Raw genomic sequence first — 27,786 nt, 5'->3', positions numbered from 1 at the left:
GGGCCCCGAAAGGTTTGTGTGTGAGCCACCTATTACTCCCAGCCCGCCGATCGGTCGGGCGTCGCCCGTAGAAGTATTCCACCAAGTCCTCAACGTCAGGCCCCAAGGCCACCCAGGGCCATCTTCAAGAGCTGCCGCCAAGCAGGGGTCCAGCTGTGGCCCCTCGCGTCTTCTTATCTTGCATCTAGGGCGAGCCCCTCACCAGGGCAGCCTCCCCCAGCACATGCCGTCTCAGGAGCATAGGATTCATCACCCCTCAGTAGCTCATCCATACGCAGAGGTCTGATCCCCCTGCAGCCAGCGGCCTGTCCACGTGTCGCTTCTGAGGCCGTCCACTGCCCTCCACAGAGCGAGTGCACTGCCAGAACAGGCTAGGACCAGCCCTCCCAGATCCCACTTCCGCAGCAGCGTGCCCTCGGGCGCCGTCCGCAGCACCAGGCCCACAGGTTGTCCCGGTTCACTCCACTTACTGACAGACCCCGCTGGGCCCCTCACTCTGGGTCTGTGGCCTCCGCCGGCCCCACTGCGCCAGTAGCCTCAACAAGGCCCTGTCTCCGCCAGTCTCGAGGTGCAAGGCCCCAGTGTCTCCCTGAGGGTGTCCCCCGTGGGTTTTCAGGTCGTATGGTGGTCCGCTCTGTGGGTTGCATCACTACTGCCACCGACGCCTCCGGGAGGGGCTCTGCCAAAATGGGCCAAAGTCGGCCCTCCGATGCCCCGAGGTCACGTTGGATCTGCCCCCGGGCACCTCCCCAAGCAGCAACTAGCAGGCGTCAGCGGGACCTCACCTCCCAGTTCGCGACCCCCGCAGGCCTTCCTCGATGCAGCAGGATCTCTGAGCCCCCAGAGGCCCCCCGACACAGATCTTTATGCAGGGCTGGCCCGGCACCGGCGTCCAGAGGCAGACAATCAGGCTGACTCCGTCTGCGCTGCCATTTTGCTGAAGGTGCGGTCGCCGCCACCCCAAGGAAATGAGACCGGTTTTTGGGTCTGCCAGCCAGCCGACTCGCACTTGGCCCAGAGGCATGGGACCGGGGGGGGGTCGGACCTCCTTTTGTGCGGGAATGGGTGCTGTCCCGCCAGGATATAGGGAGGATTTTGTTACTCGGGGCAAGAGCTGCACTAGTTCATGTCTAGCCTGCCATGCGTCCAAGCCACGCCCCATGTCAAGTCCCTGTTACAAGACTATCAGCCAACTGGTAAACAGAAGGGAAATTGTTAACCACTTTATGGAGAAGGCGGGGATGTTGCATAGTTGCATTTTACTGTCTAGAAGTCTTCATTTTATAATTTTTGCAACTGAAGGCATCATGTATCATAACTAAGGCTCCCTGTTGTCCGTTTTTACGGATTTTTACACATAAATACAGACAGAAAACAATGTGTTTTCTGTCTGCATTTATTTATAAAAGTTAATAAATACAGAAAATGTGCTTCATTTAAGTGACTCTTCGTGCTGTCTTTCATGAATTATAGCCCAACAGCTGAGCAGATATCCAGCATGGGAAATTGAAAAACAGAATGACATTTCTTTAAATAACTGCATGTGTCAACATACATTTATGGTATAATGCTACTATTGGCCACTGGATGTATTGTTATGTAATATTTGGCTTAAAAAGCTAAAACACGTCAGACATCAAAGTATGAGTGCGTGTCTATCATTTAAATAAATATGGAAATGTACAGTTTTGCAACTATATACGCAAAACACAAAATAAATATGGATAAATCCAGATAAAATGGGTAAAAAATAGATATGGATAAATACAGACGGAAATGTTTAGAAAAAAACCCCATAAAACCGGGAGCCCCAATCATAACATTGTGAAATATCAATGAGTGAAGGCATTTCAAAATCTTCGGACATTAAAAACACTATTAAATGTTACCAAGGTAGAAGGTGCAGTAAAGGTAGTTTACATGAAACAAAAAGATTCTTAAAGAAAACATTTATTTCAGCTTTGATTATCTGAACCACATTTTACTTTAACCAACACGGAGAAGCTTTTGTATTTTTATTCTAAAAAAAATTAAACAGCAAGGACACATCAGAAGGGCACTAAAGTTTTTCCACTAGTACTTCAGTTCTAGTGTAAGGAGAAAACATACATATTGACATAGGTAGCTTTTGAGAAATGAGCTCGGAAAAGCCACCTGATTTACCTTTTGTCAATTAGGAAATACCGAATGATTTTAATGAAGGAGCATCCAAACCAGGTCTAGGAGGACCAATATCAAGGCTTAAGAATAAACACTGGTTAAGTAAAGGATTTCCCTTTCACTATGTTAAAGTTTGCCACATTTGGATATCCTGAACATTTGGCTCTTCTGGGCCGACGTTAGACACTCCTGATAAAATATTTTCTTTTCACGTCTTCTGTTTAGGCGTTCAATAGGTCATGTTGCATTAATCAAGGAGTCAAAAATCAAGAGTCATGGACCTTCTGATGTTAACAAAAAGTTGGGTAGTTTTGCTCCTTTTTTCCAGAATAGCGAAGGTACTAATCATCATTGACGACTGCAGCAGGTCATCAGATATGAATGCATTACGTTGGTCCTCCAGTGTTCTCCGACAGCGTCACTGTCACAGGTCGATACTACCATATCAGAAGAGTGGTATCTATCTAATACTTTAAACTATATATGTTGCATATATGAACGCCCATTAGTCAAAATGGCGTTTGACCAACACATTTTATTGTATTTCATTGCCAAATTAATATCTTATATGGCACCTTCTTATCATCGTAGATGTGTGCATGCAAGGCGACAGCCCACTTTCTAAACATGCCAGCATTGACGAGGGACGTAACATCACCACAGACTTTTTTGTTGTTTAATAAAAGAGTGTCATACACCGGTGATGGTAAACACGCAGGCACGTTTTGGGCTGCGTCTTGACTAAACATGACCGTGTATAAAAAAAACAATTACAGAAAACAGCAGCTTACAATCAAAATAAAGCAATTTTAAATAAGATCTATACATTTTTCCAGTGTGCCTGACAATCTCTTAAGACTGTTGAGGTGTTGTGCCAGCGGCGCGCATTCCACTGATAATTCTTTGCTAATCTGCATGAATATGAATTAATTAAAAAGCACAAATGTTCTTTATCAAAGTTTTCCACACCATAAACATATATAAAAGAATTCAAAAACTTGATTTCAAACTAATAAAAGAATATATATTTTTGTAAATCAGATGGAACATTTTACTCGGACTAAGATTTCAAAAACACCCCCTATCGTTTTAAAACAGTTGCATTTATATTGTATACACATGTATAAATGAAGTGCTCTTTATGTGTTTCTAATCATTCATGCAAAAGTTACACGAAAATGCGAGAAAGGCGTGATATTCCTAAAGAGGCCTTTCTGAAAACGCAGTGAAGCTCTTCACACGGGCAAAATACAAAGGGGAGTAGGTCTTGTCAATTTCAAAGGCAGTGACTGCGGTCTCGCCAGTGGACCTGAAATGAGAGTGTACTGTCAATTAATTAACATTGGTGTGGATAGTTGCAGCAATAACAAAACAAAACTATAACATCACTTGTCACAAAACATGTAAGAATGTTTCATAGATATTAGATTTAACTGTCAGCATTTCAAATATTTCACTTCAATTTGATAACATTTTGACTAGATAAGAAAATACATCTCATTGTGCCAACATAAAAAAAATAAACATCCTTTAAATGAAAATCACAAACATTTACAAAGAATGTGTACATCCTAAGCTAACAAAGAATATAATAATAGGAAATTAAATTACAAAGATCATTAAAATTACCGTTTTTGCTAATTTATGTGGATGTACCTGGAGAGTGATAGCGTGATTTGAGAAAAAAAGCCTGTGAATCAATAAAAGTCTAGGATGAAGAATAAAATCTGCCCAACAACCTCCTGTTCAACCTTTCAAAAACATCAAATTTGTTCATGATAAGTTTACTCCTCTACATATACACTTTACTTTCTTTTATTTGTGCAACCTTAGTTCGGTTAACTATGTATGCCGGAGATCTGCATGGCAATGACTCTTTACAGTGGTAACAAGAGTGAAATCAAATGAATTTTGTCACAAGATAGTTCTAACCAATGTATATATAGTTTCCTAATATTAGAATTAACGTAGGGTAATGTTTCAGCAATAGCCAGACAATCAGTCAGTCAAAGATTCTTTATTCGGCTAATAAAAGCCATAAAAGCCCAAAGATAAAAATAAATATACCAAAGGCAGTTATTAAAACAAGACTTTAACCCCTTACGTGCTCGTGACGGAACCATTCTGTCACGAGCCTCGGTGGGGCTGTGCTGTGACGGAATGCTTCCGTCACGGCCCGGCCGCCGCACCTGCGTGGTGCGTATTCCGCGCCTGCGCTGGACGTTCCATTACGCGGGCGGGGCCGTGACGGAACCATTCCGTCACAAGCACAGCGCCACCACGGCTTGTGACGGAGTGGTTCCGTCACGAGCATGGTGGCGCCGCACGGGCCCCCTCCACCCCTAGCGCCGCGGCGGTAATTCCGCCGCGGCCAAGGGGTTAAAAGGACCATAAATACATAACAAGTACAATTTGCCAGTATAAATTTCCTAAGACCATATTTACAAAAAAATTAAATAAATATGGCTTGTTATTAAAAACAAATACAATGACAGTTCAGCTTGTAAAATTCATCAGATAAAGTGCTTATAGAGTTCATCAAATAAACTGCAAATTAAGCTAGACAGAAAGCGTCTTTCTGTTAGTTCTTGTGGCACACGAGAAGAAACTAGAAACCCCAAAGCAAACAATGGGCGAGGAAAGCATCCGTAGGTATAATAACGCTGGCCTTGCTTGAACACTGACATGAACTTAAAAGGAGAAGAATGTATTTTTTCCGCAGAGAGACAAAGTTCACAGAAAAAGTAAAGTGCAAAGTGTCCCGAATGTAAAAGTTGTCACATAGACATGGCTTTAGATCCCTGGGCTTCACAAAGCCTTTTGGAAAAGCTAGTAATCAGTGAATAAGATCCAGTCTGAATCTGGTTAGCAAAAAGCGGTGATGAACATTATTGACAAGTCTCCTGTCGGCTTGGGTTAAACGTGATGTCATTTCTCAAAATGGGCTTAGCAATTTCTATACCCTCCCTGTTCTAATGCCGCCTGGCCAGAAACTGATGCTTAAATTTCCTGATGTCGGTTGGTTGTAAAAGTTTGGTGTTAGTGTACAAATCGGCGTAGCCTAGCCATCTCATCGGCTCCAATACATACCTTAACCATGGGATACGCTAGGCCCCCTCGAGAGCCATACAGTCCGCCATGACAAGACTTGCAATCACGGTTTACAGGTTTCTGACTCTTTCTTCTTAATTTCGGTTTTTGTGCAGATCGGTTTCTAAAGGCAGATTAAGTGGGTCTGAGAGACGATGGAAAGCACCAATGATGAAGAAGGCACCACGAGGATAAAACCTGGGACTGTTGGAGCTGGAGGATGGTTACTTCTGCGTCTGGGGCCAGGAAAGTAGTAACATGGTTCATTGGTAGAGGAACCCAAATTGATGCTGGAAGAATGTGCACAAAGCCCAAACCAGATGGAACTGGTGGGGATTCTCTATAATTGAGTATGGTACCCAATACGTCCCAAAAATATTTGACTGAGATAAGGGGGAACAATAGGTCAATCAATTGGGTATCTGTGTTCGCTTGATCTTGCAACTGTAGATTAACCCTATACATTGGATCAAACTGGTCAGCCAATCTCCATACTCCCCCCACCCGATGGGAGGAACCCTGCCTGACAAAGGCTCAGAAGGAGAGGCAAGTTCAACATCATGATCAAGCAGTATGGTAGAAAGTTGCACTCAACTAAAATTTCTTTCCAGCTCTCGAGCCAGAGCAACAGTTAACTCCCTGGAATGCCCCAGATACTTTTTTGCTTTACATAATGACACTTATTCTTCAGATTACATAGTACAGTGGTGCAAATATCATGTATAATTTAAAAAGCACTTACATATATGCAAAATATAAGTTTCCCTAAGGAGAAGGCTGTCGAAGTACCATGGGAAGGGGGATAAAACAAATGTACTCCCTTTTTGACCAAAAATAAAAAGCTTCTGGTAAGGCGGAGGGAAATCAGTCGATGACTATGAAATATTTCTTCAAAAATGTTTGATGTCTCAGTTTAAAAGTCAGTTTCTCAATTTGGACTAGCTTTGCCAGTTCCAGAGTTCAGTCTATAGTAGGTCTGCAGCTTGATTTCCAACACTTGAAAACAGATTTTATCGCGGAAGCATCTGCACAGAACACAAGTTTTGGAACGTGGCCCATTATTTACTGCATTTGAGATCAGTAAATTGAATAGGTTTTGTTGTAAAAGGCAAATGCTACTTACCAGTTTGCATCTGTTTTTGGCATATAGGGCTGCTGACACTCATATCTTAGGTGTAGCCTTATGGATGAGTATGCTAGATTACATCTCTGATGATGTAGCAGGTAACATATTCAATTTTGGATGGAGGCATCCAATGGATTGATTTGGTTATTATTACAATAAATAACAAATATTTTCCATTTAGCTGCGTAGCATGCTCTGGTAGTGGGACGCCTTGCTTCCTTGATAATGTTCATACAGTCTGGAGGCAAGTTAAGATCTCCGAACTCTAAGACCTCAGGAGCCAGATAGCTAGGTTCATCCGATTGGGATCAGGGTGCCTGATTTCTCCATGGTTCTGTGTTAGCAGTTGTGGCGAGAGGCGCAGTCTTTGGTGAGGAACCACTGAGAGTTCTAGGAGCGTTGTGTACCATGGCTGTCTTGCCCATGTGGGAGCAACCAGGATTATTGTGAGCGACTGTTGCCTTAGTTTGCGTGCCACTAATGGAATCATTGGGGTTGGTGGAAAAGCGTACGCAAATCTGCCTGACCAGTTCATCCATATCGCATTGCCTTGTGACAACGGGTGTGGGAACCTGGCGGCGAACGACGGCAATTTGGGTTTTCGTTTGTGGCAAACAGATCTATGTCTGGATGTCCCCACTTTCGGAAGAATGGTTGGAGAACTTGAGGATGAATCTCCCATTCGTGTACTTGCTGATTGTGTCGGCTTAGTAGGTCTGCTATCTGGTTGTCTATCCCTGGGAGGTGTTCCGCCAGGAGATAAATGTTTTGTGGAATTGCCCACTTACATATGCTCTGTGCTAGGTGAGACAGTTGCAGAGAGTGTGTCCCCCCCCTGTTTTTGGATGTAGTACATGGCTGTCATGTTGTCCGTCCGGATTAACACAGCCTTGTTGCGCAAGTATTTCTGAAAGGCTCTCATTGCTAGGAATACTGCTAGTAACTCTAAGTGGTTTATATGTAGTGTCTTTTGTTTGACTGTCCAGAGACCTTGGACTATATATTGAAGGAGATGGGCTTCCCTACCTGTCAGTGATGCGTCCGCTGTTAGTACTACCTGTGGAACCGGCTCTTGGAACAGTCGCCCATTGGAAAGATTTTGTGGGTTCCACCACTGCAGAGAGCGGTAAGTGTGACTGTCTACCAAAACTAGGTCTTTTAGTTGTCCTTGAGCTTGGTTCCACTGGTGTGCTAAGCATTCCTGTAAGAGGCGCATTTGAAGCAGAGTATGAGGGACGATGAATATGCAGGAGGCCATCATGCCTATAAGCTGCATGAACACTCAATCTGGTAGGGAGTGTTGTGGCTGAAATTTTTTAATGAGAAATTGTATTGGCTATCCTGGTTGGATTTGGATATGCCTTTGCTACGGAGGTGTCTATTGTTGCTCCCTGATATTGCTGTAGGTGGGAGGGTTGCAGATGAGATTTTGGGTAATTTATTGAAAATCCTAGACTGTGCAGTAGCTGGATTGTCTGTGAGGTATGGCAGGCCCACTGTGCGTATGAGTTGGCTTTTATGAACCAATCGTCGAGGTAGGGGAACACATGGATGTGTTGCCTTCTGAGGTGTGCTGCTACTACTGCTAGGCAGTTTGTAAAAACCCTTGGTGCTGTAGTTACCCCGAAGGGGAGAACTTTGAATTGATAGTGCTGATCCTCTATTGTGAACCTGAGGTATCTCCTGTGAGCTGGATGTATGGGGATGTATAAGTATGCATCCTTGAGGTCTAATGTGGCGAGGAAGTCGCCTTGCTGGAGTAGTGGGAGTACCTGTTGTAGAGTGATCATATGGAAATGATCTGAGAGTATGTATTGGTTCAAAGGTCTGAGGTCTAATATTGGTCTGAGTGAGCCGTCTTTTTTGGGAATGAGGAAGTATAGAGAGTATACCCCTGTCCCTTGATGTTGTAATGGGACTGGCTCTATGGCACCCTTTACTAGCATGGATAGCACCTACTGTTGTAACAGCGTGATGTGTTCTATGGACACTGGACGGTGTTTGGGTGGTATGTTGGGTGGAGTAGAAGTGAGTTTCAGGCAGTAACCATACTGGATAATTTGTCTCACCCACCTGTCTGGAGTGATAGCTTTCCAGACTGGTAGGAATTGTGTTATTCTGCCTCGGACTGGTGTTAAGTGGTCTGGAGGGAGTGTGAGAAAGTCACTGTTTGGTGGAGATGGAGGCTCGGGTGTTATTACCACGTCCTCTGCCTTTGTTATTGTTCCCTCAATAACCTCCTCTATTGGAGCCTCTATTAAAGGTTCTGAAAGGAACCCTTCTTCCAAACCACGTTTTGTAAGGCCTTTTATTAATTTTGCAATTTCATTGGTGAGATCTCCTGGTATTCGAGTGTAACTGTTCTCACAGTTGAGTTGTTGCACGATCTCGGTTATGTAGTCTTCTGTGCTCTGGACTACAACTGCTCCCCCTTTTTCTGCCGTTTTTATCACAATTGATTTGTTAGCCTATAGGGCGTGGAGGGCTAGTCTTTTCATCTCTGGAGATGTTATGTTTAATGTACTTGGAGTCATTCAGTATGTTCATTACCTCTGCCATTACATTTTTTTCATTAAATGATTCGCTGGAGTGAATGTAGAGGTGGGGCGAAAATTAGTGGCTGCTGGTTTCCTGATATATTCTTCTTTATTTGCAAAGAAGTACTTTAGGGGGATTTTCCTAAAGAACTGTTGTAACTCCAACTTGGTGTTAAAGGTTGTGTAGTGCTCTTGAATGATGAAGAAGTTTGGGATGTGTTGCCTCTGCCTGAGCCTCGAAAGGAGGAGCGACGAAAAGAGCTCCTGGACTGTTGAAATTGAAGTGCACCCATGGACTTAGTGGTGTCTGTATCTTTTTTCATCTTTTCTAAGATGTTATCAACCGCAGGGCCAAATAAGAAATCCTGATTAATAGGTTGATTGAGTATGGTAGATTGTACTTCATTTTTAAATCTTGAAATGCGGAGCCAGGCATGCCGGCGTAGCAATACACTAGTGTTGACAGACCTAGCGGCTGTATCAGCTACATCAAGGGCGCAATTTATGGATGCGTTAGTGATGAATTTCCCTTCCTGTATTAGGTCGTTTGCTTTTGCTTTATAGGTTTCTGGTAGGTGTTGTAATAATCCCTCCAGTTGGTCATAGTGTGCTCCGTAATAGCGTGCTAGGAGAACTTGGGTATTGGCAATTCTCCAGGTGCTTGCTGCCTGAGAGGCCACTCTTTTTCCCTGATGCTTCTAAAATGGTTTTACTCTTTGTCAGGAGGGGAGCATCACCTGTTTGTGAATTAGCTCTTTTCCTAGCATTAGATACAACTAGGGAGTCTAGTGGTAGCTGAGACGTGATATAAGAGGGGTCTGTAGGGGCCGGTTTATATTTTTTCTCAATTCTTGGATTGAGGACACGTGCCCTGGCTGGGTCTTTAAAGATGTCTGGTGCGTGCTTTAGTACTCCTTTTAGCTTAGGGAGTACACATACACTCTTCTCTGATGTTGGGAAGGTGTTAAATAGAAAATCCTCCTCTATAGGGTCAGTGTGCATGTGTACGCCATGATACTGAACTGCTCTGTCCACTAGTTGGTTAAAAGCAACAGTGTCGTCAGTAGGAGATGGCTTTGTGGGGTATGGAGAGGGATCGGGTATGGGTTGTGTATAATCTTTGTAATAAGGATTATTATGGTCACTCCATGTGTCATCCTGGTTGTCTTGATCGTCAGGTTGTATAAAATCATCCTAAGGATCTTCACCCACATCTTCTTCCTCATCATAATCTACAGGCAGAGGAGAATACGGAACATAAGGCATGTTAGTGAAAGGAGGAGGTGTGAAAAGTCTTGAAGGGAATGTGCCAAAGTCCTTTTTCTTAGGAGGAACAGGAGAAGGGGCTTCAGTGTCCAGTCTTCTTTTGTTTTTATTGAAGACTGATATATGTCCTGTTTCATGGTCTATATACAGTCTTTGTTGTTCTGGGTACACTGGATCTGGATGAAAAAGCTCTTCCTCTACTCTCCGTGGCTTCAGCACCGAGGATTTTGGGTCGGACGCCTGCTTGTCTTTATTCTTTGTTTTCGGGTGAGTTTCGGACTCGAGGACCCTTGGGTGTGGAGCTTTTGTCGGGTGGACGGATCTGTTCAGGTCGAGTGTCTCTTTAGGCTGGACGTCTTTTGTATGATGGGCAGCCTTCTTCGGCTCGACGGCAGTCTTCGGCTCGACGGCAGTCTTCGGCTCGACGGCAGTCTTCGGCTCGACGGCAGTCTTCGGCTCGACGGCAGTCTTCGGCTCGACGGCAGTCTTCGGATCGACGGCAGTCTTCGGATCGACGGCAGTCTTCTAGGGGTCGACGCCCTTTTCTGGAACGACGACCTTCTTGGGATCGACGGTCTTCTTCGGATCTGCGACCTTTTTACGGTAGACGGCCTTCTTCGGATCGACTGGCGTTTTTGGGTCAACGGCCTTTTTAGGGTTGAGCGTTTTTGCTCGATGCGGAGGCCACTTTGGGAACTGTTTTGCTCGTTCCCGGGGTAACGGAAGGCTTGGGTGTGGTCTTTGGAGCCGAGCCGGAAGGCGGGGCTTCTGAAGCAGTATTTCGGTCGCGGCTAAGGCTTTTAGGCGATGCTTTGACCGGAGCCTTGTTGTGGGGGTGGAGGCAGGGTAGGGGCTTTGGTACTCACGGTTTGCCCCGGTGTGAACAGGTCATCGGAGTCCGACTGGTCCTCTACGGTGACAATTTCCAGATCTTCTGAGCCCTCCGCCTCTGGGAGTTCATGTTTGTCGTCGAAAATGTTTTCCGGTTCTGGTGCCTGCCGCTGCATCTCTTGTCGAGCAGCTCTTCGGTTCCGGATAGTTTTCTTTGACCGGAACAGAGTACAAGCTGGACAGTGTTCTTCGTTGTACTCCGGAGAGAGGCACCTGTTGCATACTCTATGCTTGTCACTGTGTGGAAATTTGGATCCACACTCTGGGCATTTTTTAAACAGGGTCCTTTCCATCAGCAGGAGGTCCACGTGGCGCCGAAAAGGGCCAACGACCCGCGTCGACGACCGGATAGAAGTGGAAGTGTTGTCGAGTCGAGGGATACAGAGCGGAAACAATACCGTCAAATGTAGAAGGTTTTGGCCTTAGAAAGTTGGAAAACTTCGGTCCCGAAGTTGGAGCTGTCGAAGTGCATCCGAACCCAATGGCGGAAAAAAACAATCTGAAGATGAAGATGTCCATGCGCACTGTAGTCCAGGGGAGGAGTCACCTATCTTGTGATACTTCGAAGACTCTTCCAAGACAACAAAGTGCAAACATCCGGACCCAACACTAGGCGGCGATCTATGCTAAGATATGAATTCAGCAGCCCACATGCCTCGAACATTATAGTTGACACAGCAGCAATTCTTCTTATTATTTTCCCTCTTCCTGTATCAGGAAAATATCAATGAGAACAGGTATGAACCCAGCTCGTGGGTAGTGGCATCTTCAGCAGTTATCATTTAATGTGCGTTTCTGCATTTTGATTGGAGTCTCATTTCTGCTTAAACAAAGTTTTGCAATACTGGTGGAGTCTGAGGAGTAGCGCATAATTTTTTTCAGTTGACTAAAATAAATGACATTTCTGATCAAATGTACAACTGTGTTTAGTTTCCCACTCTAACATGAATGTTCCCAGAAGATATGTATGGTCTTTCATGAGATATTTGCAGCATTTTCGAAGCTGGGAAGAATAAAACATCTGACAACAGTTCCCAACTTCACTGTTCGGTATGCCAATTATATTAAGAATTTGATTTTAAAAGGCTTCCAAATCTCATTGTGGTTAACCTTTTCTTCGAGTATTTTTTCAAATTTATCCAATTGTCCCAATGAGGAGTTTTTCCTTGCATGGTAATGTTTTTGTAATTCCACAATGATGCTTCAGGTAGCATGTGATAATTTAACCTGAATCAGAATTAGTCAAGCATCGTGAGGGTAAGTTCCAATTCTATTAAGGACACGGAGGAGAGGATTATGCTTTTATCTCTCTTCGCTTTATTTTTACAAAATTCCAAGCAGCCAGAAAGATATTCAAAGAATCCTAAAACATCAACAAAAATACTACAACTCCCTACATCCAGGGAGGAATCCAAGAATATAGTCCTTCAACTGTTTCCCTTATCCTCAGTACATAGTCCCATGTTTGGCTCTCTTTCTACGCGCGAGTCACGCCAAATCATCACTGGTCCTGTTTTGAATCATGGTTTCCTGGAAAGACCTAAAACAACGTAAGGGTGTGGAAAAAACCCAATGCGACATGCAACTTACAATGCGGCAAATGTCTTACGAGTACTATATCCAGAAGAACATTGAACATTTCCCAATACCACAACGAAAACAAGGAGTTATTACTTACTACAATACGGGTGGGTTTTCACCACAGTGCTCTGGGAGGGATAATTCTCGGCTCCGTGTCCTTAATAGAATTGGAACTTACCCTCACGATGCTTAGCAAATTCCGATTCTATGTCAGGACCGGAGGCTACAGATTATGCTAGTTCAAAGCTTACTTACTACTAATTCAGCCACATTCAGGACCAGTTTAAAATAAAATCTTTTGAAAGTAGAGCCTGAAGACCAATCAGCTTCACACATTAAATCTTTTAGGCGAGCTCCCAGCGTAAACGCCTTAGAGGCCATAGCGACCCAGGTGGAATGGGCACCAAATTGTTTAGTGTCAATAATCGCTTCTTGCATTACCCAACGCACCCAGCGATTGGGGAGAGGAAACAGCTTTGTGTGGTTTCCTGAGTGCTATCAAGAGTTGTCGTTGGCCCCGGAGGGAGGATTTCTTGGGTCAAGTCTTCCTACGCCTTCAGGCAATCTACCACACATAGTTTTGGGGAGTCTCGAAAAGCCAGATATGAAACTGTACGGGTATGAGACTTAGTACGTCATCCTACCGTGAAAACTAACCCGTCAGGGGAAAAAGTTCTTACGGGGATGTCCAATGCTCGGAAGTCTGAAACTCTCCTGAAGGTGATTAAACACAGAAGCATGGGCAGTTTGGAAGATAACTCCTTCAACGAAAGATATTTATTCGGCTGCCAAGACAAGAAGAGATTCAATACGCGATTGACGTCCCACCGGACCGAATAACGAGTCTCTGGAGGCAGAGACAGCCGGATACCACCCAGAAGCTTGCAGAATAACAGGTACTCCCCAACTGGGCCTCCGTCTAGCGGGACATGCCCCGCCAAAATTGCAGATCTGATCGCATTTATTGAACGATATGCCAGCCCGTCTGACACCAAGTCTGCTAAAACATGTAAGATGGGAACAACACCTGCAACCACGGGATCCAAATTCCCTTGAAGACACCAACGAACCCATCTCGTCCAGGCGGATCAGTAACGCTTTGTGGTACCATCCGCCCAGGCCTTTGACAAAAGGACTTCAGCCGATCTCGAAACGCCCGGCACCGACCATGGTTGCCTGAAAGTAGCCACACCATGAGACGGAGCAGCCCCTGTGTGACTAGATCATGTGGAATCCCGTCCAGATTCATAAGCAGGTGAGGACACAGGGGGAGTAGGATTTGAAAATACCAGGAAAGTTCCAGAAGAACTGGAAACCAAACTTGGAGACTTCCAACAAGTTGTTAGCAAGGTCATCTCCGCTTCTTGCTGGCGGATCTAGGCCGCCGCTCTCGTTATCGTAACCGTCTCTGCGCTCTACTCCTGAAGGAAGGCGTCCATGGCTAGAGCAATGGGGTCTGGCCTCCAACTGAAGAACCGAGGAACTTGATTGTCCAGGGGAAGAGCAAAGAGGTCCACCGAAAAAGGTCCCCATAGAGAATTTACCCACTCGAATATCTGAGGGTCCAACTTCCAAAGACTGGAATCGCAAAGATTTCTCGAGTGCCAGTCTGCAATCTGATTGTCCTGGCCCGGAAGGTACTCCGCTGTGACCGAAATATGATGGTCCAGACAGAAGGCCCAGAAATCTTTTGCCAAATTCGCTAATGCCCGGGATCAGGGGCCTCCCAGTCGGTTGACGTACCGAACCGCGGAGATGTTGTCCATTTTTAAGATGACGCAGGACTGCACTCTGTTCTTGGTCCAAAAGAGCCCGCTAAAAGCTCTAGACAGTTGATATGAAGGTTTGGCTCGTCCAAGGACCGTACTCCTGCAGTGGAAAAATCCCCACACTGAGCGCCCCAGCCTGACCTGCTGGCGTCGGACTCTATGATAAGGTCTGGAACCGAACCGAAAATCGCTCACCCGATCCAAGCCTCCATGTGGGACAAACACTATGCAATCTCTTCCTTGCCTTCTGCCGAACGGGGCACTGAATGGTCGTACTACCTCCTTCTCCTCAGATGGTACGCCTTGAGGCGCTGGAGAGCCTAATAATGTAAGGGTCCGGGAAAGATCGCCTGAATCGACGATGAAAAGACCCACCACCCGGGCCAGATGCCATAGAGAAGTGTAAGGCCTGGAAATTGTTTGGCGCACCTCGTGCGCCAAACCAATCTTTGCCAATTTTCGAGACAGGAGACTTAAAGTCGCGTGGACAGAGTCCACTAAAAACCTGAGACGTTGGGAAAGCTTGAGAACCGACTTGGTCTTGTTGATGATGAATCCTAGGTTCTGCAAAAGAGTCACCGTCTGTTGGAGCTGAGTGGATAAGGTCTGAGGGCACTGCGCCATAAGAAGAAGATCGTCCAAATATACGAATGCCTTGAGCTCGGAGAAACTTCACTGCCGGATGAAGCACCTTGTTGAAACAGCAAGGGGCAGAGGAAAGACCGAATGGAAGGATGGTGAACTCGTACACAAGATCCCCCCCAACAAAACTGTAGGAATCGCCGGTGGGGAGGATGGATGGGGACTACCAGAAAGGCATCTTCCAAGACCAACCGCGCCACCCAATCAAACGGCAAAAGGATGTCGTGGAGCAGATGGATCCCCTCCATCTTGAAATGGCAGTAAACTAACCACCCGTTGAACTCCTTGAGGTTGATGACTGGGCGCCGACCCCCGTCGGTCTTGTCCTTTACAAAAATATTGCTGAGAAAATCGTGAGGGTGTAGAGTTGATTGGCAAATGGCTCCTCTGCTGAGCAGCTTGGAGACCTCCTCGTAGATCCGCTCTCATTCAGTTCCCTCGAGGCGCAGCTGTCGAGGACGAACCTCCTGCCGGGCGTTTTCGTAAAACTCTATATGAAAACCTTGAACTGTCTGAAGGACCCAAGTGTCGGAAGTGATGTCCGCATTTCGAAAGGCCGCTAGTCGACCCCCGATGCGAACCTGTGATGTTGCAAGAACACTTACGGCTGAAACTTCCTCTGCGGCCATTGGCCTTGAAGCCTCCGCAGCCTCTGAAGCGTGGTCTTCGTGTTGGATAGAAGTTCGTGTAGTTCGCTGGGCCCAACTGGAAAGAACTTCTGGGGAAATTGGGGATCGGGAGACCTTGGCTTCCTCGGCAATGTCCAAGATTATCGCCACTGTACTGATAGCGTCAAGGAGTTTGTCCTGACAGGAACATCAGGACCTATCTATGCCCTTACTAGGGTCCTTCATGTATTTAGCCAGAAATGTGGCCATTTTGTTATGTTAGTTCTACTTTTATAGCGCACGACTCACCCGCAGGCATCTCAGCGCTGCTTAGAAACTAACCTGAGACTTGAAGATCAGATCAAATCAGATTAAAACAGGTAAGCTTTTAGTTGTTTCCTAAATACACTGTAGGTGAAGATTTCACCCAAAGCAATGGGTAATTTATTCCAGTATCTTGGGGCAAGGTACGAAAAAGCTTTGCCCCCTGTACGACTAAGGTGTATTCGGGGTACCTGTTGAAGAGCTAGTGTACTGGATCTGAGATTTCGACAGGGTACATGTTTTGTGAGTTTCTTTTGCAAATAGCGTGGACATTAGCCTTTCAAGGCATTGTAAGTAAGACAGCAAATTTTAAAATATGATTGCTTCCTCACTGGTAGCCAGTCCAGCTCTTTCAACAAAGGGCCCGAGGTGGAGCCTGCCGGGCGGTTCAGAATCATTCTTGCCGCAGTGTTCTGAATCACCTGTAGTTTAGCAAGCAGGGTCTCCTACTTCGGCCAGCAGAGCGTTCCCGTAATCCAATCTGCTAATCACCATGGCCTGAACCAAGGTTCTACGACAGTTAATAGGTAGGTAGGGCAGGATCTTGGGCAGAAGATGCAGACTATAATAGCAAGAACTGGTCATGGCAGCAATATGATCTTTCATTGTTAATGTCCGATCAAGTAGCCCTAGGTTCCTTACACATTGTTTGTGTACGGGTGCTGCCCCCAGCTGTTAGGGCCACCATTCATCAGACCATATAGTTGAGGCTTTCCCCATTAACATGTGGGTGGGTGGTGGCAGCTCCCATATGGTCCCGCTTTATGCTCTGAGGCTATACTTCATTTCTGAATGTTTTATTGCTTTTAAAACAAATTTTACGAATGTACTCTGTGCTCAAGTCTCGCGCTGCTGCGCCTGCCTATTTTCCTATCCTGACTATTCCGCTTATTTAAATCCATTTCTGTGGGTGATTCACTTACCTGTGCACCTGTTTGGCTGTGAGGTGTGCCTTCCCTGCCCCGTTCCCCCACGGCTGTTGTGCCGATTGAGTGGAGGGCGGGCGGCCATCTTGCGTGTAGTCCCGGACCCCGGCTGAACCAGTGGCAGCGCTCTAGCTGGAGGAGGGAGGTTCAGCCATATATTGAGTTTCTGTGTGAGATCTTGGTGGCTATTGTGGGTGGTGGCAGCTCCCATACGGTCCCGCTTTATGCTCGGAGGCTATACTTCATTTCTGAATGTTTTATTGCTTTTAAAACAAATTTTACAAATGTACTCTGTGCTCGAGTCTCGTGCTGCTGCGCCTGCCTATTTTCCTATCCTGACTATTCCGCTTATTTAAATCCATTTCTGTGGGTGCTTCACTTACCTGTCCTATTGTTTGGCTGTGAGGTGTGCCTTCCCTGTCCCGTTCCACCGCGGCTGTTGTGCCGATTGAGTGGAGGGCGGGTGGCCATCTTGCATGTAGTCCCGGACCCCCGCTGAACCAGTGGCAGCGTTCTAGCTGGGGGAGGGAGGTTCAGCCATAAATTGAACATGCTCTTTCGAACGCGCCGCTGGCAAGCCAAAGGTCTGCCCGTCTGCGCCCGCGCCTGCCTCGGTCACGCCTAGCGCAGATCACGCTGCCCAAGACCCCATCTCCTCGAATGTTGCCCATATAAATTATTCACGTGAGAAACTTATCTCTTAAAATTGTTGAGTGTTCTGGCTTTTCCCTGCCGACTCTGATTGATGGCATCTTTAGCCCCTGCTCCATGTGCGGTTTCAGTTGTGCTCAAACTTTGATGGCTCCCACGCACATGATGAGTCATTCAAAAGAAATCGCTGCGGCTCTTATTAATGCTCGGTCCATGAGTAAACATGCCGCTGACATCTTTGAACTGCTGTCTGCCGGTCACCTGGATATTCTGTTCATAACAGAAACATGGCTTAATGCCTCCAGTGCCCCCGACATTGAGCTCGCTATCCCAAGAGGTTTCAAAATATTTAGGAGGGATCGAGCACGGGGAAGAGGGGGAGGGCTGGCGGTTGTTTTTAAAGACACCTGGGTTTTGCACACTGATTCCCCCGATGAGTTAGGAGATGGTGAAGGCCTTAATTTTTCTCTCATCCTCTCATCTCATTTTACACTTGGTGGCACACTGATCTATCGTCCCCCCGGGCCCACTGGACCATTTCTTAAGGCACTGGATGATGTCATTGTGCCTCGCACCCTGAGGTTTCCTAGATTTCTCCTCTTGGGCGATTTTAACATTCATACAGAGGTGGTTGAGCTACTAGACTCCAAAAATCTGCTGGAGTCTCTTAGTCTTGCTTAACTTACCCAATGGGTTACACTCCCAACTCATTCTGGAGGTCATACGCTTGATGTGGTTTGCTCGAATTTTCCTCTATCTGTATCTGCTCCTGAAATGTTCACGTGGTCAGACCACAATCAAATTTTCCTGGCCCTCCGATAAAACTTCCTTCAACGCTAAGACTACTATATGTCCTCAGAAAATTAATCTGTGCACCTTGTCTGCCACCCTGCGCAATAGCCGTTCAGCGCTTGGCAATGAGCTGACCAATGCTGTGCGGACTTTTAACTCCTGGATCTCTGCGGGAGTGGAATCTTCTTCCAAAGGGAATGCTAGACCAAAACCAGACCAAACATTCGATCTACCCCTTCCAAACCCTGGTTCTCGCCATCCTTGCGAGAGCTCAAGCTCGCCTGTAAAAGACTTGAAAGACGCTGGCGATCCGCCTACTGCCCTATTGCTAAGGATGCCTTGCGGGCTGCTCAGAGGGATTATTACGCTTGTATTAGAACAGCTAAGAGTAAATACTTAGCGGATAGGATCACCAAGGCTAACAATAACAGCAGGGAATTTTTTTCCATTGTGAATAGCTTTCTTTCCCCTTGCGCTGAACAACCTATAGTTCCATCTTCTGCATCGTGGAGTGAGGGTCTGTCCTTGTTTTTTGATCAAAAGATAGCGGGGATTCAGGCCAGTCTTCGGACTACCTGTCTTAGTCTGAGCTTCCCAGCTCCTGTGCCCTCCTCTCTACCATTTTCCGGTACTTTTTCCTTTGAGGAGTTTTCTCCGCCATCTGAAGCCGATACATTAGCTGTCTTAAAATCCCTGAAATCAGGCTCACCTATCGACCCCTGTCCAGCGCGGGTTCTCGGTGGGGTGGCGGAGGCGGTGAGTCCGGAGATCACTCACATCATTAGCCTCTCCTTTAGATCAGCTACTGTTCCGGATGCTTGTAAGCAGGCTAAACTCCTGCCACTTCTAAAAAAGGTTGGTCTTGATCCAGCGGTACCAGCTAATTCCCAGCAGATTTCGCTTCTACCAGCGATGGCTAAGGTCAGCGAAAAAATGGCCTTCCGGCAATTGAACACATTTGTGGAAACATCTCATGCCCTCCACCCTGCCCAGTCCGGATTCCATGCTGCTCACAGCACGGAATCGGCTCTGGTTGAAATTTCAGAGGCCATCAGGGACTGTTTGGACACAGGCGGCAGAGCGGCTCTAATATTGTTGGACCTCTCTGCCGCGTTCGATACAGTGCCCCATCAGCTTCTATTGTCTCGTCTGTCAGCCATTGGCGTCACTGGCTCAGCTCTGCAGTGGCTAACTTCTTTCCTTTCATCTCGGTCTCAGCAGGTTTGGCTACCACCTTTTTCATCTTCAGCCAAACCTCTTTCCACTGGGGTGCCCCAGGGGTCAACTCTGAGTCCGCTGTTATTTCATATATATCTGACCCCCCCCTGATTATTTTGGCCGAACAACTGGGTGCTAAAATAATAGCCTATGCAGACGACACACAGCTGCTGTTCACTTGGCCTAGCGCAGACTTGGACACAGTTATGATTCAGACTTGCCTTTCCTCTGTTTTTAAATGGTTGGCTTCTGTAATGAGGAAAAAAACGAAATCCTTCTCTACCGGCAGTTTCCACAACTTTTCAGAGAAGCGCTATGGCCGGTTGGTTTTCCATTTCCTAGCCAAAAATCTGGGGGTATGGTTTGGGGAAGATGTACAATTTGAGGCCCACATTAAGAAACTGACATGTGGTAGCTTCGGCACTCTCAAGGCTCTACGGAATTTTTTTCCTCTTCTTCCTAAAGCAGCGAGAGAAACAGTGGCTAGAGCACTGATTCTCTCGCTTCTTAACTATGCCAATGCCCTGATGAGCGGATCGCCAGCTTAACTGGTTAAGCGTCTTCAGATAATCCAAAATGCGACAGCCAGGCTCCTGTTTAACATCTCCAGGCGAACTAGCGTCCGGCACCATTTGTGCAGCCTGCACTGCCTTCCAGTTTCGCAGCGTATTATCTTCAAGACACTTACCTTTGCTCACAAAGACATCTACGGTCAGGGCCCCTTATATCTGAGGAAACGCTTCGCCTTCTATCTTCCCAATCGGCCCTTGCGCTCCGCCACCCAATACCTACTGGCGGTTCCACGGTTCCAACGCTCCCGCTTTGGCGGCCAGTCCATTACTGTCAAAGCGGCTATTGCCTGGAACTCTCTGCCTTTGACCCTCCGGTCCAACCCGAATTATATTCTTTTTAAGAAAGCACTTAAAACCTATCTGTTCAAACTTGCATTCTAAGTTCTATTTTCTCTTATTTCAGGCCTCTCGCATTTCTTACCTCGCGCCAGGAGACTCCTGTAGTAATTGAGGGCGCTACTAAACCACTTATAACAATAAAAATAACCTCTGTTTTTTCAGGGTTCTATTGAAGGCAATTTTCCATCATCCAGCTAAAAATTGCAAGCATGCCGGCGATGAAACGGCTTTTCTCGGTTTCTAAATTGGGGCCAGACAGTAAACATGAGCTGAGTATCTTAGGGTCCAACTCTGGTGTGAAAGCAATTTTGTCATCCAAGGAGGGTCTAGGACACTCCGCCCTTAGACAAGCTCAAGCCTCCTTCTCGAGGGGTTTGCGGAGTCGACCCGTGACAAACCTGGCTACCTTGTCGCCAGGAATCCAGGCCACAGAGCGGGGTGCATGATGTCGGGATTAAGCATGTCGGAGTTATCCTCTGGCACTGTGGAAGCGGAAGGAGTAGAGGCCGGGCGCCAAGGCTGTGAGGACCCCGCCTCCTCATCTGTATCCCCTTGGGTGTCATCATTGTCTGTCTCAGGGGAAGATGGGTCCGGGACATTCTGAGGAGTGTCTCCCGGAGGAGGGACAGGGGCGGTCGGAGAAACCTTAGCCAGAAACGCAGTCTTAAGACGCGCAAAGGCATCCACGTCCACCACTTCAGGCCGTTGTTTCTTGGACGGAGGAGGACCTTTCCCAGTAAGCTTGACTGAGGCCGCCAATTTAGCGCACTCTTGGACTATTCTATCGGAGAGGCGTTGTTTCATAGGGCCAACCACCTCATTAACCACCCAGTAGATGGACGAATCCACATCCTCGTAAAGATAGTCATCCCAGGGTAAGTATCCCTGGACCTCCTCCTCATAGTAATCAGTTGTCAAAGGTAAGTATCAATGCAAAGAGAAAAAACAAATGGAGGAACATTCCTTATTCAAACGTGCTGAGCACTGCAAATAGCAAGTTTGATAAACAAACCAAGTGTGGGGCAGGCTGAAAGACTGCGCAGTTTTTGCTAGCCCCAAGGGCCACAACACGTCTGCACAAATCCAAACGCGCTACCGCCCTCAGGAAAAACCCGACCAGGCTACTGCCTCCCAGCGCGTTAAGAATCTGAAATGCGTGCTAATACTCTGCGCGCTTCGCGCATTGAACGCGAGTAACCCGCTACACTGACCCCTTCACTGTGTGCAAATACTGCGCTTGCTTGCACATCAATTGCAGGTAAACCAGCTATATGGACCCCCGCGGGGGCATAGGTGAAAGGAACAAATGCAGGGAATAAAGCCCGTAAAACGGGCATTCAGGTGAGGCAGTCGAGGGGACAAGGCTCAGGCACTCCTTTCTCTTGCGGCTCCTCGTCTGAGGAGCCGCGACGCGAGAGCAATGAGACGAGACAGTCCCTCTAGCGGTCTGCGAAAGCACCGCACCAGCTGGGGGCCGGCCGCATAAGGAGCAGAAAACGTTGCCAGCTGGGGGATCTGAAAAAAAACCTCAGAATACCAACAACAAAGAAACGTGCATATACAATTGCAAATCAACATCAGTCCAGAAAAATGACTATCAATAATCCCATCTACCACATAAATAAAGGGAGAAAGGAAAAATCAACTTGACTGGCTGTGAAGCAGTGAAGAAAGAGAAGGAAGAGAGACAAACATGGGAAAATGTACTGAGGATAATGGAAACAGTGGAAGGACTATATTCTTGGATTCCTCCCTGAATGTAGGGAGTTGTCGTTTTTTTGTTGATGTTTTATGATTCCTAGAATATCTTTCTGGCTGCTTGAAATTTTGTAATAACAAAGCGAAGAGAGATAAAAAAAAAAAATGAGATAAAAGCATAATCTGAAGCCTCCGGTCCTGACATAGAATTCATTCATGATATTATTAAATGCATCTTTCACATTTTATGCAGTTATGAACTAGGTATTGGGTTTGCACCTGGGTGAAAGAAGGTATTGGCAGAAGAGTTTGTTATTAACTTTCATTTTCGGGATTAACTTATTTCAATTCAAAATCCAGATGAAACCAATGCTTCATGTAATAAAAAAACATGGACAGGTGCAATTCTTTGGGGATAGGCAGGCCGAATTCTCATTTCTTGCATGGAGCTTTTAATTGGTTTCTCATCCAAAGCCCATCTCCAGAGTTCATCTACTTCCTAAGAGAAAGTAAGAACTCATGCCTTGAAATATAGAACATTGCAGTGATGTTGTTTATCCTGTTATAAGTTTAACGAACAATTTACTTATCTTCGGTAACCATATATCTATAAGAAACATTAGTTAGTGATATATTCCCTACCTTAGAATTACCCCCAGGCGTCAGACTGGATCTGGAAAGTTTTCGTCAGCAGTACCCCTGTGCGTCGGAAGGTGGCATTGTGAGACTGAGTCCATCGTTGGCATCGTGGTCACCGGGATGAGGTTGCGTCAGCTGCTTAAACGCCGCCCTCACGCACTGACGTCAGTTCTGTACACTACTTTCCGCGCCAGGAATGGAGAGCCATGCAAGATACTGACCACCGGTGCATTGAAACTAGGGCCCGGAAAGGGATGACCTTAACCCTAGAAATCAGTTAGCAGAACGGAGAGGATGGAGGGGCAGTAAGGAATCGATCACCAACTAATGTTTCTACAGATATTGCGTTACCGATGGTAAGTAACCTGTTCATCTGAAAGAAACAAGTACTGATAGATTCCTTACCTTAGAATAGATACCCCAGTAATACCAACCCCGGTGGTGGGTCTGCAAACCAAGATCACACAAGGAAGTCCCGGAGAACAGAATGGCCAAACAAGCCATCGCTCTGTACTTGGCTATCCAGGCAATAATGCTTAGTAAAAGGGTGCAATGAAGCCCACGTAGCTGCCTGACAGATGTCTTGTAAGGGGACACCCCCCCCCGCCGCGCATACACACAAGCACGCAGACACAGAGACCCCCCCCCGCCGTTGCGCATACACACACACACACATAGAGAACCCCCCCCCCGCCGTGCGCACGAACACACACATACACACAGAACCCCCCGGCGCTTACACACACACATCCCCTACCTCGTCTCGGCGTGTCTTCGCACTCCCTTGCCCACGCTTCTCTGGTGCGCGCGCACCACTGGTTTCGGTTCCCGCATCGGCTCCTCTGTGGTGCGCGCGCAACCACAGGTTTCGATTCCGTGCTTGTGATTTATTGTCGCCCACTGATGCAACATCTTTTAGTCCAGCCTCTCACGGTGGCGTGCCCCTGAACACTGACCGGGTTAGAGACGCTGTAGACCCCGCTGCTCAGGTCTCTTTCTTCCACGGATGTAAATGTAAATGTAAATGTAGTTGAGCTTATATATTCCACGGATGTGGAATCGTCATCTTCACCGGCCTCTATCCTCACTCCTACGAGCCACGTGCTGAACGTACGAACTGAGCTATTTTCAGTTTATCGCAGTAGCAGTTTTGCTCCACAAACATGAAATCATTTCCTTTAGTTTAAGTTGTACTGAATTTTACTAATGCGCACAGAAGAGATGTGGTATTTCAGCAGTTGGATCTATACAATCGAAAGACAAACGAGAACTCCTATCTACCCCCTTCCCACTCCACCTTTCTCGTCAAGCCAAACACTCCAATCCTCTCCCTTCTCAACATGTCATTGCACCACACTTCCTTCCCACTTCCTCCTCCCCCGCCCCCTCTCTCCTCGTGTGTCCACAGCCCTCCGCTTCCTGTGCACTCCGTGGCACACTGTCGCCTCCCTAGCACAGCTACCACCGGCCACCGAAGTGGAAATTGTTGCGAGCACTTCCCCTCTCGCTGTGGCCGGGCGCAAAGGGGTTAAAGCGGGGGCAGTGAGGAAGTGCGGATGGCAGCGCTGTGATTGACTGCCGAGGGGCAGGTAGTCCCGGGGCCCTGGACGCTCAGACAGCCGCGGCTGATCGTCAGGGCTCAGAGGGTGGAGGGGGCGTGCATGGAGGGTCTGTAGGAGCACCGAGGCGAGCCTCAGAGGAGCGGCGGCAGAGCCGAGGAGCGGTGCCGGAGGATGGTGAGTCCAAGGGGTCTGAGTGCTACATGAGGCCCGGGGCTGTGTGTGTGTGTGTGTGTGTGTGTGTGGGTGCCAGCTCGGGGGATGAGGAGGGGAACCCCTTCAAGATTAATAAGGCGTACAGGACAGGGGCAGGTAGAGCAGCTCCTCAACCCCCCCACTGTTCATGTAGCGCCGGCCGTGGCTGCTCGAGAGGATGGGGGCCTGTCGAGGTGCTGTATCGTACAGTCAACAGGGGAGCTGTATCATGTAACTTAACATTTTCTTTTGTCATTTGTTCACTTGCAATTTTCTCCTCATGTATCAGTACTGTTCCTATTGTGAAGCGCTCTGACACCTTCGGGTAAAGTCCGCGCTATGTAAGAACGCATAACATAAATAAATAAATAAATAAATAAAATGGGGCATGGGAGTCCGGGCTGTTGGTTCCTTTTGCTGTGGACTGGAGGGGTTGAGGCTGTTAGAATTGGACCGGAGATATGGATGGGCGAAAGTGATCCGGTGCGGATGTTTCCTGCGCTTGTTGGGGGTCTCAGTGCTCCAAGCACAGGGGGTTCTTATCGCGGGTGCATCCCTGCTGTCGGCCCCGCGCCCCTCTCTCTGAGTTGCATGTGTTCTGGGGCACCCAGGTTCTCACTGTAAGGTGCTTGAGTGCAGGCGTGCTTTTCGCAAGGCGCTTGCTTGCTGAGTAGAGGCGCCAGACGTGCAGATGTCCTGGAGTACCTGTGTGTCATCTGTTGCTCAGTGCGGTGCTCTCTCTGGTGGCAGGACAGGTCGTGCCGCTCTTTATCTCAGACGTCTGTTTGGAATCCCTTCTGGAGGATTGAACACAGCTGTCCCATCACAACCGATCCCGGGACGTGGGGGTCATAAAGCTCTCGTCCCAGGGGTCTCTTATGGGGATACAACTTACCTGGTGGAGGGAGATTTATATTCCTTCTGATTCATGAAGTTTGTGTCACGAGGTACATACAGAACAGAAAGCATGAACCCCCGCTCGTATCCCCAGACTCTTCCCCCAAACCAGCAACATCCCGGCTCCAGGGGCGAAGCTTGGTCAGTAGGATGGGGGAGGGGCGGCTTATGAGACTCGGAGAATGAGGTGAACGTAAGAAGCAGTAGGAAGGGAGAGGAGTGCAGATTATGGGGAATACTTAAACTCAATATTTTGTAAAATAACTTTTTAATATCTTTAAAACAGAGACGAAAGAGTGTGTTTGCGTGTGTATGTAAATATCCGAAGTGAAAGCCGACAGACTACTCACTATACCCGTCTGGAAGCACTTGTACCGAACTATTCAATACAGAATTCATTTATTAGGTGGGTGTACCCCCTTCCTCTACCCACCCCCCCCGAGCTATGCCCCTGCTCAGCTCTCCCATCTTCTGCACACTCCCTTCACTCTCTCCTGGATGCATTTCCTCACCTCTCCTTCACCACCTCCTAAACACTCACATGTAAGCACTGCATTTTATTTTACTTTCTCATTGTCAATATTCTGACAACTGTGTACCTCCATCTAACACATTTGCACTTAATCACAATTGCAACAGAAATACGTGACCATTGCGCTCTGCAAAGAGGCCAAGGACTGGATGATCATGTAATCTGAAGATCTTTATGACCCACTGACCAGCACTGGAACAGACTTGCAATGCCTTCAGCCTCCACTCCAGTACCGGAGCTCATATACACCTGGAGTTGACTCAGTTCAAAGTATGCCCTGTACTCTTAAGAGTATAGGAGAAACACAGCATCCTGGGATTAACTCACTTAACTGTGCATACCCTAACAGTGTTAAAAATAGGAAATATAAACGGGTACTAAATCGAGGACGGTGATTACTTTCCCGTTCTTTTATAATGTTAAGGACATGGATATAGGGACCGGTTCAAAGCCTTTTTTTAATTTCTACCGGGCCTGAGACCTGGATGGACCCGGCCTACTTACTGTGCATAATGCATTGTTTACTCACAATACCAGATTGAAAATTACAAAACAAGAACGACACATGCTAAAGCACAGTCAGACATTTTTAAGTTACCTGGTCACCTATCCATTGCTGTATTCATATTTGAAACTGGTAAAATAGTGGTGAAATCTATTGTCTCCAAGTGATATACAGAAGGCCCTTTCCAACAAGAACAAAGTCATGGCCTATATTTAAATGTAATTCAAGAAGTTTCTCACAGAAATGCTTTACTGCGCTATCTGTGCAAATTCATGTAACGCCTCACACTGTTTCCAGTCTAGCATTTATTTCAGGAAGGCACCCAGAGTACAAAACAGATCAAACATTCCGCCCCCCCTCCACCGCTCCTTTTTAGGTCTCGGCTTAGAGACCCGCGAAGCGCGTTCTCGCCAGAGAACTATAGCAATCGTTTCAGCCGACAAAGGGAGACAAGATCTGGCCACGCACCCAGCATTGTGAATGGGAGAAGGAGCGACAAAAGCTGGCCACGCGCGGATTTGGTCGTGCCCACGGTCACGGCGTCTCCGCCGCGCGCCGATGACTGCTCTCTTCCTCAGCAGCCTTTGCCTGGCTACATCTCCCGCACCTGATGTGCCGCACTGGGACAGCGGCGCGAGGTAGCGCTTCAAGCGCCCCCTAATTGGATACGGTATATTTGAAGATACATCCTCCCCTATAAATGTATTTATTTCTTTATGCGATTTTATATAGGGCGGACTTTACCCGAAGGTGTCAGAGCGCTTCACAATACAACAACACAGCCCTCTCCCTCTGGCCGAAAGAACACGCCTCCCCGACACTTACTTCCCGCACGCCAAAAACTGCACTAAATAAATAAATTTATAAATAAATAAATAATAATTCTCATCCCAGGGAAACCCAGCCCACCACGCCCCACCCCCCCTGCTCCTCCCTGGCACAGGGTACTGCAATGGTCAGAGCGCAGCCCATTGTATACATCCTAGGCCCGCCCCTCCAACCATTACAACCAGTTAGGTGGGGGAGATCTGTTCAGAGCTCCACCCCGGGGAGGGTCCGAGGGCGGTCCCTACCCCCAGGCGCCCCCGGCCTCCACCACTTCTCACAGTCTGCCTGTGCTGCACGTCCCACCGCTACATACCGGTGAGTACTGAGAGGGCAGTTCTGCACGGGGGCTATTTATACATAGAATGCAAAGCGGCGGCTACAACAGCACCTGTTGCTTGTTCCTCACCCCCGGCCAAAACTTTCATGTGCAAAACAAGGAAC

General features: G+C 47.2%; 1 protein-coding gene across 4 annotated transcripts in view; it reads right to left on the bottom strand.

Moving 5' to 3' along the window:
• Nucleotides 1-1,932: 1,932 nt before the first annotated feature.
• Nucleotides 1,933-27,786, bottom strand: part of FBXO9 (F-box protein 9) — a 407,092-nt gene continuing 381,238 nt past the window's right edge. For all 4 annotated transcript variants that reach the window (XM_078647941.1, XM_078647942.1, XM_078647943.1 and 1 more), the window contains one exon: nucleotides 1,933-3,469. In XM_078647941.1, coding sequence (XP_078504067.1) covers nucleotides 3,361-3,469 — 109 coding nt within the window. In that variant the 3' untranslated portion in view covers nucleotides 1,933-3,360. The remainder of the gene's footprint in view (nucleotides 3,470-27,786) is intronic.

This window comes from Lissotriton helveticus, chromosome 6, assembly GCF_964261635.1.
Source record: "Lissotriton helveticus chromosome 6, aLisHel1.1, whole genome shotgun sequence".
NCBI lineage: Eukaryota > Metazoa > Chordata > Amphibia > Caudata > Salamandridae > Lissotriton > Lissotriton helveticus.
Note: the sequence above shows the minus strand (reverse complement) of the source record. Positions and strands in the feature narration are given on the sequence as shown.